A 14,257-nucleotide genomic window follows, 5' to 3' on the forward strand; every position below is an offset into this window, starting at 1 on the left:
TCTTCCTGTCTCAATCTCCTGAGTGCTGGGATCAAAAGTGTCCCTAACTTTCTGTGTCTCTGACTACAGAGCCTTCCTGAACTGTCTGCTGACACTCTTATCATAATCTATCAGCGGGTATGCCCCCCCCAACTTTCAGTGATGTCAATTAAGAGTTTCTCATCATCATCCATCCCAGTGCCGCAGTGATAGTTCACTCTAAAGGTGAAAGGTTTAGATATGACTTGTTTCCTTATCTTCTAGTCGCACAGCTTTATCAGTTTGTTCATCTTCTCACTCTTCTGGATAATTCACACTCTCATTCGCTCTCGCTGCCGTCAGTAGTGTCTGAAGAGCTGCCGCTGTTCTCAGCCAAGGCTGCCACTTTGCAGGACAGGTTTTTAGAACTTACAACTAGAAGAATTGGTATTATTAAAAATGGTTTAGTACAGCGTAACCACCCACCCCCATTATTTTGGTCAATGCAGCAAATGTCCCGTGGCTCTAGCTCTTTCAAATTATTTAAGCAAGCAGTGAGCAGGTAAGATGCGGCTGCTCTTAAACAGTTCTAAGAAGGAACATCATGAAAGAGTTTATAAGGAGTGTTTAGAAACTCAGTGGTAGAATGCTTTCCCACTATACACGAAGCTATGGGCTCCACCCCTGCACTCAAAATACTCAAACATGCTCATCACTAAGGGTCGCTACATGTGCACACCAGAACACTTAGCACCAAGGGCAACACCAATTTTTAGGGAATTTCATTAGTAGCTTATTTCTGAAAGGTAGAATCCCTAACAACAGCCGGTGTGTCCAGCCAACTTCCCTGTCCCCGACCCCCACTTGAAGAGCAGGGTCTGCTCATCTCACCCTTGGAGAAGGGGCTGTCCTCTTCACATTCTTCCCAGTGGTCAAAGTCAAAAGCCACGTTAGGATTCTGTGTGACACAAGAGCGGACACAGGTGAGTAAGTACAAGGCATTCAAGGGCAGGACCAGCCAGTCACAGGCACACCAACTCACCCTCTGCTTGAGGAGGCCACACCAGCATGCCCTCTTCTCTTTTGCAAGTGTGATGAGAGGTTCGTCATCTTTGATTATGCACTTGCAATCATCTTTCCTTATGTCACCTTGAAGTTCCATATCAGCCAAGTAAAACTTGTCTCCTACCCAGGCACTAGGTTTTCAATAAGAAATAAAATTGGCCATCTAAAATGTTGTATGTGATTTCAATTTTACTGTATCAGACACATACACACTCCTACCTGAAAACGACTCTATCTGTAAAGAATTTGCACTTATAATCCTTGACATTCCTTATCTTTATCTTTAAGATGAGCACATCATCTTTTTGGAACCACTTGACTTGTGGGTGAAAGCTAAAAGGAAAGGAGAAGGGTTTTGCACTTGTCAGCACACAGCCTAGTGGACAGGCAGCTGGCAGCTGGCAGGTGGGGCACATACATACACACCTTTTCACATGTGGCTGTGCAGCTCTGCTGAGGTCAGCTCTGCCAGTGTCCTCAGGTAAAACTTCTACACAAAGTCAACGTTAAAATTCCACAGGTTATTTATATACAACACACGTACGTACGCACGAGTTTGTGCCCAAGGCAGGCAACTTTTACAGGCAGAGTTATGTCAAGAGTATAAACTCCAGCTGGATGTGGCAGTGCACACCTTTAATCTCAGAACTGGGGAGACAGAGGCAGGCCAATTTTGTGAGTCAGAGGCCAGTCTGATCTATATAGTGAGTTCCAGGACAGCCAGAGATATGTAGACTGTGTCTCAAAACAAACAAAACAAAACAAACAGTATAAATTTCATTAAAACTTAGGTCTTGAGTAACATTAATTCGAACTAAAGCGCACATCCTTTAGGAAAATGACACAATAATGTAAATTATAATCAACTTCAAATAGTAGACTCAGGAAAGCAGCTGCTCTACTGAAGGTGGCTGCTGTCCACGTGACTGCCGTGGAGTAGATATCCAGGCTGCCTGTGCTCCCTCAGCCTGCAGGCTTCTACACCAACATGCAGATGGAACAACTGCTAACATACCTTTTCTGAGACAATGAACTTAGGCTTCTTTACCTAAAACATTTAAAGTTACCATTCAAAAAAAAAAAAAAAGGTGTTGAGCAACTTTAATCACCATTGCCCCTACTGAGAAACAACCTTGGTGTTTCCCAGTAAACTACTGGTACAAAAAAGCCCTGGTATATTCCCATTATAGAATATAACCTAACAATTAAAAAACAACACTGGTTACAGTGCTATAGACTGGAGGAAACACAGTGTATGCTACATGCTTCCAACTCAGCAAAACCAAAGTTGGATCACTGGGGAGGGTGCTGGAAGCTGTCAGCCAGGATGAGTTAAGTGTGGACAGAGGTACACACATGGGACAAAACCCTTAACCGTGTTCACATCACTGCTTAAACACTACCAATAAGCCAGATGTGGTGGTGCATGCCTGTAATCCCAAGAGAGGCAGAGGCAGATCTCTGTGAGTTCGGGGCCAGCATCGCCTACAAATTGAGTCCAGGACAGACAAGGCTACACAGTAAAACCCTGTCTCAGAAAAACAAAAACAAAAACAAAAAAACCCAAAAAACAACCAACCAACCAAATGACCTACTACCTACAGAGAAAGCACTACTGAAAAGAATCCCTGGAGGCCAGCACAGGTCAGTGCTGTTGGTGTGTGCTGCTCTGTGTTCCATCTCTCACAGTGAACAAAAAGCCTAAATATGTGAATCCTAACTCGAGTTAAGCATCTTTTACATGCAGGCACTAACCAGGCTTTTGGCTGTCTGAGTCCACCTGGGAATCGGCCTCTCTTTCGGTACCTCCATCTCCTTGCTGAGTGTCCTGCAAACACATGGCGTCTTCCACTGTGGTAGGAATCCTAACCAGAAGAGGCAGAGGTTAAGTGAACTTGAGGAGACTCTGGCAAAGGAGGCCACAACATTAAACAACTGAGGTGCTTGTCATCCTGGAGCCTGTGTGATCCATGCACAATGGTAGCATAGGGCTGGTCAGCTTTGCTCAGTGCTCTTGCTCCAAACACGCACATCTGATGAGGGACACGTGATCAGAGAAAGGCGCGCTCTCATTTGCTCAGCTAGCCTGTCCTTCAAGCTCACTGAACTGGGAAGAGGAGCATATGTAGTTTCCTCACTCACACGAGACAGGAGAGGCCAGGTGCACAGCTGGTTTCTCTTCCTCCCCACCTGTCTCCTAGTGTGTCTGCCTGGAGTCTATGCTGTTAGCAGTGTAGGCTAACTTCTAGAATACTGTTTCCATAAAAAAAGTAAACCTCACTGGGGTGGGGGTGTGGAGGTGGCGCTCCAGCTCCAAGCTTTAAGATTCAGAGGAAAGACTAAGATGAGGCTTCCAAAATATACATATTAGGGCTGACGAGTTGGCTCAGTGGTTGAGAGCACTGACTGCTTTTCCAAAGGACCTGGATTCAATTCCCAGCACCCACATGGCAGCTCCCAACTGTCTGTAACTCCAGTTCCAGGGGCTCTGACAACCTCACACAGACATACAAGCAGGAAGAACACCAGTATACATAAAATAAGAAAAAATTTTATATTCCATTTACATCTTTTTATGTACACAGACACCCACTAAATCCAACACATCTCCCTTTGATTTTGCCTACTAGCCAATTAGAGACTACTGCACTTCACTCAGGTGACCATCTCTTCAAGAAAATTTACACACACCCCACACAAAGCCAGGAGTGGTGGTGTATGCCTTTAATGCCAACTCTTGGAAGACACAGGCAAGCAGATCTTTGAGTTCAAGGACAGCCTGGTCTACACAGTGAATTCTAGGGACAGCTAGGGCTATGTAGAGAACTTGTCTTAAAAAAATTAAAACTATGTATCACTATTCTTTTGGCTCTTAAAGCAGACAATCAGTTGTCTTAATGTAGGGTTTCTACTGCTGTGACAGAACACCATGACATGCAGAGGAATTTTAGTCAGCAACATGGCAATCTGGCTGGAATACAGACATGCCCTTAGTGCGTACTTTTAATCCCAAACAATGAAGGGAAAGTTAGTTTGTGGAAGGAAAGACACATGTTTGAAAGTGAAGTCTAACTGAGTGGCAGACAAAGTGATGAATCAAAGATCTGGCAGAACAGGATATGCCCAACTCTTCATGGAGAGCAGCACAGAGGGAGAGAGGGAAGAGACAGTTTTACCGGGACAGAGGCAGGTTGCAGAGAGAAAACAGGTAAACACAGGTAAAGACAGATTTGCCCGAGAATGAAAAGGAGCCAGAAGATTAGAATAGAGTAAGTTTGAGACCACACAGAGCAAAAAGTCAGAAACTGAAAGAAGCCAGAGTGAATCAGTCAGCTTGGAGAGGAATTTGAGCCGAAACGGCTGAGTTGAACAAGCCAGCCAGAGTTCAGAAAGAACTACAAAGGGTGAACTTATTAAACAGTTAACTCTCAGAGGCTGAAAACATTCTAGGTCTAGATTAGATTGTACAGAGGCTAGAAGCTTCCAGGAATAGGCCTAGGTTAGCAGACCGGGGCAGTAACCTCTGAGACGACAATTAAATCAGGTGAATAAAAGATACTTTAACATGGGTTGTTTTCAGTTTACACTTCCATACCACAGTCCATTAGTGAAAGAGAGCAGGGCAGGCACCTGGAAGCAGGGCCTGATGCAGAGGCCATGCAGAAGTGCTGCTTACTGGCTTGCTCCTCATGGAATGTTCGGCTTGTTTTCTTATACAACTCAGGTCTACCAGCCCAGGAGTGGCATCACCCACAGAGAACTAGATCCTCCCCCAAAAATCACTGATTAAGAAAATGCCCTAGAGGCTTGCCCATTTTATGGAAGCATTTTCTTAGTGAGGTTCTGTCTTTCTAGCTATGTCTAGGTTTGTGTCAAGTGGACAAGAACAACCAGCATAGCAGTCATGTAGGTCAAATAAAAAATAAAAATATACAAGGCAGCACTTCCTTGCAACCCTGCTCCCTTGCTTATGGATGACAATATAATTCACTGTCTGCAGGCTTTTAGAGAGAATTTAAGTTGACACCTCTAAAGAGGGAGAGGGCTTAGTTTTGTCTCCGGGGGCTTCTGATCCATCTATATGAACCTGGGCCACCACTCTGGAACTGGCTGAGGGCCTCCATCACTGTCACCACCATACTAGATACAAGACCTCCCATACTAGATGCAAGCATGGCCCCCTTCCCGCCCCAGTGTCAGCAGGCCAAGCTGCTTCCTTTTGATAACCTTAAAACTTAACATATCCAAGAGCCAGCTCTGGGCTTTGCCTCTAATGAGCTGTCCCTACCCAACCATCTGGCTTAGTGTTATCTCAGAATCCTGATCCCTGTATCTGTCAGCCCCTCAGTCCTGTGACAGCTCCATCAGGCAGTGCCTTATCCCCCTCTTACCACCTGCCAACCTATCTCCCTCAGCATCATCGTATCTCCTCATTCCCACATGCTGCTTCCAGTTGTTTTAAGAGCTCTGCATACCTTTGTCATGCCCACAGTCCAACTACACAGGCAAAGATGCCAAACCTGCGCACTCATACTCTACCATCTACTATGACTCTAATGCCCCAAAGTTGCCTGGCTCCTGAACTCTTACCAAAGGCCACCATTCCCCTCTCTCAGAATCACCCTGAACTTGAAAATCTACGTGCTATGTGTTGGGTTTCAGCGCTGGGACAAGTGGCTGAGGGGCCTATTTAAATACCAAAGTGAACCTGACCTCTAGGTTCTCCGGGCATCCGTCAGCCCCTACCTGGTAGGGTGTGGTAACAGGAATACCTGGCATACCTCTCTATCTATCCTGAGCTTTCCAGTGCACGGGCGGGCTTCCCTATAAAATCCAGATATTTTGGTTCCCTCACTCTCTCTGCAAGAGCACACTCATTCTCCCTCCCCCCCCCCCCATGGCAACCTCCCTCAGGACCAGAGAACCTACCCAAGAGCTGTATGTAATAAACCTGGCTTTATGCTTTAATCAGACTTGAACTGGCTCATTTCATCAGCAGGAAAAACCTGTTACTATGTAATAGGCCTCTTTTTCCAGACTGTTTCATCCTATACCCCAAAGGCTCTGCATCTGTCTCCACCTTGACCACAACCAAGATTTTCTCTGCTCAATTCCAAGGCCATTGTGTGAAGAGGACTTGCACAGCCTCTACTCAGAGTTAGGAATAAATCCCAACAGTAACAACATCTTTGTTTTTAAAGAATACCTTATAGTAACAGAAACTTTTGTTTCCTTGACCTGTGAGGAAAACAACTATTATCCTAACTCCACTAGTATCTAATTTACTTCGACAAAGAGCTAAAACCACTTCACATCTCAAACTATTTTTATCTTTGCCAGATGCTTTGACCACCTATTCTCCTTTTGGCTGTAATTTAATAACCTTCTGAGATCACAGAGGATCACAGCAGTAAAACCCAGGGATCAAGTGGGTCCTCATGTCATGGCCAGGGTTCCAGAAGCACAGAAGATTATTCCAAGAATTGACAAATGAGATTATATAAAAGTTTAATTCTGTACAGCAACCACTGCAGTGAAGAGAAAGCCTACAGAAATTAGAGAAAAGATCTTTGCCAACTATACATCAGACAGGAGACTAATATCCAGGATGTATAAGTATTGTAAAAATTAAATACAAAGCAACAAAATTATCTAGTTAATAAATGGGCTGATGAACTATACAGACAACCCTCAAAAGAAAAAAATACCAATGGCCAATAAATACTTGGAAAAAGTGTTCATCCTTAGAGGTCAGGGAAATGCAAATTAAAACTTGAGATTGCATTCACCCTGTCAGAATGACTATTAAAAACCAAAGACCACAAATTCTGGTGAGTATGTGGTTCCTGTGGGTATGCATTTAAAGCCGTGCAGTTACTATGGAAACCACTTCAGAGTTACACAGAACTGAACGGAGGTCCTCTACAAGAGCAATAGGTGCTCTTGGCTCCTGAGCCCTCCCTGGAGCCAGCTCTTGGCTCCTGAGCCCTCCCTGGAGCCAGCTCTTGGCTCCTGAGCCCTCCCTGGAGCCAGCTCTTGGCTCCTGAGCCCTCCCTGGAGCCAGCTCTTGGCTCCTGAGCCCTCCCTGGAGCCAGCTCCCTACCCGCAGCTCTTACTTGCTCATTCCTGCTGTCAAGTAAGCAGAGCCCATGCTCCTACCACCTAGTAACTGCACTCTATCAGGTAGAGATGCAAGTCTTTGGTCCTCATCTCTAGTAAGTGAGATGAGAATATTTTTCTCTCTGATAAGAGCTTTTGGTATACAACGTTACACCCTCTCCTTCCTTTGAGATAGGACTTTATTCTGTAGCCCAGATTGGCTTCAAATGTACAGCAATCCTCCTGTCTCAGTTTCCTAAATCCTGGATTAAAGGCATGAGCCAGCAAGCCCAGCTTGGTACAAATCCTCTGGCGCTCACACAGCTGTGTATGTCTTCCCCCATTAGCTATTATTCTCATTTATGTGACAAAATACCTGATAAAATCAATGTAAAGAAAGGTTGCTATTTGCCTCATATGAGGGTTCAGTCCACCGTGGGAGGAAGGCATGGGGCAGGAGCGTGAGGCAGCCAGGAACATTACTGACCCAGTCAGGAGGCACAGAGAGTGGATGCTGGTGTTCAGCTCTCTCTCTTTTCTATTCAGTCTGGGCCCTAGCCTATGAGGTGGTGCTCTCCCATTGAGGCACATCTCCCCACCTCAACTAACCCATCTCAAAAATCCCTTAGACACATGTCCTGCAATTTGTCTCTTTCCTAGGTGATTCTAGATCCTGTCAAGTTGACAGTCAGTATTAATCATCACATGAACCTTCTGTGAGAGCCAAAGTTATGTTTTACATTTTAATTACTATGCCTAAGAGATCCACAAAACAAAATGTATCTAACCTTTAAAGGCCCAAGGATAGATCCTTCCAGAGATGTTGGAGGCTAATGTTTATGGGAAACAACAAGCCACGTCTTTGCTTCCTAAAGCAAGTCTGCTTGACCCAACTGCACCACATGTGCTTGCTCATGCGTAGGCAGAAGGTGGCAGGCAGGAAGTACATTAGGATATACTGATTGGATCTGGCAGGGAAATGTGGAAGCCCTTATGTAAGTCTTTGCAAAATGTGATTTGATTCCTCACCATTTTCCGGGAACTCCAGAATGGACCTGGCCAGAGCCCCTCACCCTGGCCAGTATTTAACTAAAGCTTGCTTCACATTTGTGGTAGTGGTTTTATTCTCACATGGTGGGATTAACACTTCTCAGAGTGACTTCACTACACATGGTTATTTTAAAAAATTGCTCTACCTATTGGGAAATATTTACATTTATTATACTTTACATGTTGTGGAGGGCACTGCATCCCATTCCACACATGTGGAAAGCAAAGGATTACTTTCAGGAACTGATGTCCTCTTTCTACCAACTGAGTTCTGTGGACCAAATTGGTGGCAAGTGCCCTTACCCTGTGAGCCAACTTGCAAGTCCTTGTGGGGGTGTTTAAGCTGGCAACAGCCAGTATGGAGAACTGCTCAGTGATCACATCTGTGTATCCTCAACACTACCTGCAGTAGCCAAGCCAGGGAATCAAGGGTTGCCCATCAGTAGAGGAAGAAATAAAGAAAACGTGGAGAACATACACAGTGGCGTTTTATTCATATGTAAAACTTGAAACCATGGCATTTGCAGGAAGACGGATAAAACTGAAAATCACTGTACTAAGTGAAATAAGCCAGACCCAGACAAACATTATCTCTCTTCTTTCAAGTGAAGAATCTAGATTTTTAGAGAGATGTCAAAGTAGAAAAGGGACTATCTGGAGGAGGAGAATGAGAGGCAAGGGGGAGAAGAGACAGAAGTGCAACAGAGATATGATCAAAGAACATTACGTGCATGTGTGAAAACGTCATGATGAAACCCATTATTTCCTGCAATACATAAAAAAGAAAAACCGGGGAAGGACGGTGGGACTGAGAGGAAAGGAAGGGCCTATGACTAAGATGTAAAATGAACAAACAAATTAATAAAAAAAGAAAAACAAACCTAGTGGGCAGTCGCAGTAACCACACTCAGTTCCTCATGATGGCAGACGCCATCTTGCAGCACAGCAAATGTGCAAGCCTAGTCAACTGCACACCAAGTGAGCATGGGGACATACTTCACAGGGACACAGAGTGCACACTTAGATCTACAGTTCCACACACAGTATGTATGGTCAGTGTGAGATAGTGTGGCCAGACATGGGACAGACAAAGCACATATGTTGTCCATTCAAATGAACTGCAAAGCTAGGGAGCCCCATCTCTGTTTTCCCCTGGTGTCCACAGTGTACCTTGAGTATACCCAAGTGTGCTAATAAACTGCGCATGGAGCTACCTGAAAATAAAATGTCAATAAAAGTCCTTTCTGTAAAAGAAACAGTTAAAATGCTCGGCTTTGTCTACACCGCTCCAGCAACACTAGAGAGGTAAGCTGGTGTGTAGAACAAGATGCCCTGAACCCTGAAAGTGCTGAAAGCTGCGTGCTAGAACATGGAGCTTTATCTCAGCACTGCTATGTTTCCGTGAAACCAAACAGCTTCCCACAGGGAGACAGAAATGGACTTACGAGGTCTGGCCCGGAAGGTCCTCGAAAGCTGGCAGTTTAGCTTCTTTGTATAGTTTTTTCAGTTGTTCTACATGTTCTGAATTATCAATACCCATTCCCATGGATAAAATTTCAGCTCGAACATTATAATCAATGATAGAAGTTTTTAGATTTGAAAGTTTTGTAACATGCACCTTCAACCAAAGGGGGAAAAATACATAACATTTGTAAGAGTCACATTCTGAATCTTGCCTGGATCACAAGCTCTCTAACAGCCACTCAAGGCTTCCTAAAAGTCACATGACTTGGATACCGGTCTCAGTATGCAAGGACAGCCAGTTATTTTATCCCCAAAGTGACGGCAGAATCTGCTATAGTCTCATCCCACACTGTGAGATATCTGAGTTATGAGGAGAGCCCTGATGTGATACCCTGGTGCCCAACAATTTGGGGTGCTGTAACCAGATACACACTCTTTGTGCTTTCTTCTTTCTTAGTCTCCTTTGGCCTCTTTGACAAAGCTCAGAGTCCTCAAGCGCCTCTAAAGGACTCCTCATGCCAAGGCTCCAAGTCCTGTGTTCTACACCATTTTATCTGTTTGTCTTTTCTCCCACCAAAGCATTTCAATTTATGCAAGCATGAAAAGTCCAACAGTGGAATTCCTATGTGGAAAAGCGTGGACACAGGTCAGGTGCCCCATTTTGTGGAAGGACAGGGATGAGAACAGGCTGACCCTGCTGAGGGCACACTCCAACCGAGGGATGCATAGAAGAGTCAGCCCTCACAGCGAAGGGGAGTTGCTCGGGAGGACAAGCTGGGGCGCTGCTCCCTTCAGTATGTCCGCAGACACTGCCCAACACTCTGCAGTTCTAACAACCATGTTTTCAAGTGGGTTTTCTTTATTGATTCTTATTCTGATGGTATTTTAAAAAAAACCTTGCTTAATCTTTTTTTCTTCTCTAATAAAGGACAACTATAATCCTAACTATAACAAAACAACTTATGAATCCTAAATATCTCTGCTTACCTGTTCTGGTAATTGAAATTTTTCTTTCTGAAAAATGATTTTTTCTCTTATTCATAAATCTTATACCTAAACTTCCACTGTAATGTATTAAAGCTTTTCCAACTTTAAGAAATTTACTTTTAACAAGATGGGAACTGAATTCCATTATATATTATAAGTGATCGTAACAAATAAGGCTTGTCTAATGCAGTACAACTGTGAAGAATCCTACAGGCTGCCAGAGCCACATGTCACACTTTCTTCTCCATACTGGCACCACAGGGTCTTTTTCCCACACATGGAACTTAAGGGTGCAAGATGGCTTTAAGCACATAGTGGGAGCTCAACTGATGAAGAAGGAACAAGGCAGAAACTATAAACATGAGGACAGCTCTGAAGCCAGGACAGGGCTTCTCATCAGTGATTGGCCAGCAAGGCCAAGAGCGTTAGAAACTAGAAAGGCAAGCACGCTGGCTGCAGGCTCTGACCTATGCTCTGGGTTGGGCAGGAGGCTCAGAAACCCATGTAATGATCTGCGATTCATAATTCAAAGGATAAAATGAAACATCACTGTAAAACTGGACAATGTCATGTGCAGTGAGGAAAGGTTCATGTTATGTATGTTTGGTACTTATCATATATGCGGTTCAAGTTATGTATGGTATAGATGTGCATTATATACAATGACCACATGCACTGTCACCATGAAAAATACCTCACCAGGCAAAAACAAAACCCACACCAAACTCATGACCCAAATAACAAGATAACAACCCCCGCCAACACACATACACCATAGAACCTCAAATAAACCTCTATTTCTACCAACAAACTGTAATCCTTTACATCATTTCTGGGAGCTATCCGAGAAGACTTCTTTTGAAGAAAACTGCACACTTACCATCGGATCAATCCACAGAGTATTTCCCAAAGCCAGTACCACTTTGGCATCATGTATTTTCCCAACAATTTTATGATGAATATATCTAGTAACCTGAAACAAAGTACTTTTGTTATTCAACTGAGCCTTTGGGCAAGCAGCTCATCTTTTTTGTTTTTTGTATTTTTGTTTTTCAAAACAGGGTTTTTCTATGTAGTCCTGGCTGTCCTGGACTTGCTTTGTAGACCAGACCTCGAACTCAGTGATCCACCTGCCTCTGCCTCCCGAGGGTTTACAGGCATGTGCCGCCACGCCTGCTAGCATCTCATCTTTTCCATGTTGTTCAGTACGTAAGGCATCCTACACTTTACACCTCTTTCTCCTACCAGCTCTATGACCATAGGCATGCATCTGCCTCCTTTCTTCCTAAAGGTGCAGAAGAGTTTAGCAACAGCAGGTGTGTGAAAATGCAGGAACCGGCCCAAGACCTCATGTGAGTCCCGAGAACAGGAGAGGTCTATGCCTTTGGACCTGTAATGCTATTTCTCACTACAGCTGGTGGACTCAGCTCCTCTGTCGACCCTCAGAATACCTACAGCATCTGGAAGTTCCTCTCCTGACAGCTGAGGGAGTGAAGCAGAAGTCCTACTTGCTTCTCTAGAAGGCATTATGGCCACAGAGCTCTCTGCAGCCAGTGGCGTACAACTGAGGGCCTTGCTCTTTCACAGGAACATGACCACTCTCCTCTCAGGAAGGCCACAGCAGTCAAGACCTGTCTCAGTTATCTCTTGTGCTTACTGTAATCCCTATAGAGCAGAACAGGAAAGAGTTAGTTGGTCCTTGCTGCGAGATTGTTTCAGTGTTCTTGGGACAGTGAATGAATTGGCAACAACTCGCAGGAGAGCTTGTCTCATGTGCTGGCTGGTTTTCTATCAACTTGACACAAGCTGAGCTATCTGAAAACAGTTGAGAAAGTGTTTCTCTCCCTAAGAGCTGGCAGTAAGGCATTTTCTTAATTAGGATTAACAGGGAATGGCTCAGCCCCTTGTGGGTGGTAGTATCCCTGGACCGGTGGTCCTGGATTGTATAAGAAAGCAGCCTGAGCAAGCCGTGAGGAATAAGCCGATAAGCAGGACCCACGGCCTGTGAAAATCTTCTCGTGACTGCAGGTACCAGCCCTGCTTCCTTCAGTGACAGACTATATTGCAGAAGTGTAAGCCGAACAAACCCTTTCCTCTAGAGCGTGGTGCAACAGAAAGCCTGACTAGAACCTCCCGTTTCTACAGTAGACTGTCCTTCAAGTCACCTTCACAGACCAAAGGACAAGCACTATACCTTCCTCATGATGAGTGCAGAACTCAGTATGGCCCCTGACACACAGTGAACACTCTAAGTTCTTATTAAAACAAAGGAGGGAGATTTCCAGCTGAAAAAGGCCATTGCTTATTGCTACTGACTTATTGCCTAGGTACTATTTAATCTTGCTTAAAACTCAGCCAGTTTCCAACGCTCATCATAATGGCTTATCTCATCTCCTATTAACCAGCTTCCATAACTTGACCTTTTAGACTCAGATGCATTATCATGAATAGAACTCATTGCTCTGGTGAAGAATGGGATGATCTATCAGGCCCCTCCACCCACCTCAGGTTGCCATGTGAGTCTGAGTGGAATAGCCTTCTATGTTACACTGCATGGAACAGGCATTTTTCTTTGCTGTTGGTACCCCATCTGACTGATGAAATTCTAGTGACCCCACGGGGTCCAGAAAAAAAGTCTTTGTGACCTGTTCTGGCCACCTATCTCTCTCATTTTAAATCCACACTACCAATCCTGACAGGATCACCTAACCTCTCCAGGGAATATCCAAAATTTGTATCCCTATTTTCACAGGTACTCAGTTTTCTTTTTCAAGTTGAAGTTCGTTTGTTTTTACCATGACTCCCATTCTAAGGCAGAACAGTAATGACTATGGCAACATAGTAAGTCCCCCATGTTAAGAACAAACAAGCCCCTCCCCCAACACATATACACACTGAAACTATGTACCAATTTTTAGTATATCCTGGGTTAACTGTATTGTCTAAGTCAATAAACATAAGAAGCTAAAGTAACTCACCTTTGGGTTCCATTCAATTTCACTGTCAGCTGGTTTAACTCTACAAACAATGAACTCCACTGCCTGAGGGGGCAGAGTGTGGAACTTCTCTGGGAGCAGCAGCAACTGATCTCTTGCAATGAGCTTGGTCCTGCCTTCATCTATGAATTTCACCAGGACACTCCCCAAACCCCAGGTGTCTTCCTTCTGGCTCACCTCCAACACCTGAACCCTAAGGAACAGCAGGGACATCAGGAAGCCTCTCTACTCTGCTACACTGCAGTTTTACTCCACACCACAGCAGTCCTTAGCATGCACACTTCTGACAGAACAAACCCTGTCTCTGATAAACGAACAAAAGTTAATGGGACAAGGCAAAGACTAGGTTTCTTTCTTTTTTTTTTTTTTTTTTTTAAGACTAGGTTTCTGAGACGAGGCTGATACCAACAGTGTGGGCCATGTGCATTCAGAAAGGTACGTGCAAATACATACATGGGTTGGGTGGCCAGGCTGAACACAAATTGTGCCACCCACTGAGATGGGCTTAGACAAATTACTCAACAAAGCCAGGGCTCCATTTGCTTTTCTGTAAACTGAAAACAATGCCTCTTTTATAGGAATCAGAGAGAAATTCAATCAGTTGCAGAGGCGTGTATGTACTACTCACAGTGCTGGAT

General features: G+C 44.4%; 1 protein-coding gene across 1 annotated transcript in view; it reads right to left on the bottom strand.

Annotated features, from left to right (window-relative positions):
• Window positions 1-6: 6 nt before the first annotated feature.
• Window positions 7-14,257, bottom strand: part of Tdrd12 (tudor domain containing 12) — a 63,379-nt gene continuing 49,128 nt past the window's right edge. Inside the window, exons 23-31 of the mRNA XM_060366722.1 lie at window positions 13,602-13,812; window positions 11,504-11,596; window positions 9,618-9,790; window positions 2,779-2,888; window positions 1,450-1,513; window positions 1,243-1,356; window positions 1,001-1,154; window positions 850-916; window positions 7-393 (exon numbers count right to left, since the gene is read on the bottom strand). Coding sequence (XP_060222705.1) covers window positions 299-393; window positions 850-916; window positions 1,001-1,154; window positions 1,243-1,356; window positions 1,450-1,513; window positions 2,779-2,888; window positions 9,618-9,790; window positions 11,504-11,596; window positions 13,602-13,812 — 1,081 coding nt within the window. The 3' untranslated portion in view covers window positions 7-298. The remainder of the gene's footprint in view (window positions 394-849; window positions 917-1,000; window positions 1,155-1,242; window positions 1,357-1,449; window positions 1,514-2,778; window positions 2,889-9,617; window positions 9,791-11,503; window positions 11,597-13,601; window positions 13,813-14,257) is intronic.

The sequence above is a fragment of the Meriones unguiculatus genome, chromosome 14, assembly GCF_030254825.1.
Source record: "Meriones unguiculatus strain TT.TT164.6M chromosome 14, Bangor_MerUng_6.1, whole genome shotgun sequence".
NCBI lineage: Eukaryota > Metazoa > Chordata > Mammalia > Rodentia > Muridae > Meriones > Meriones unguiculatus.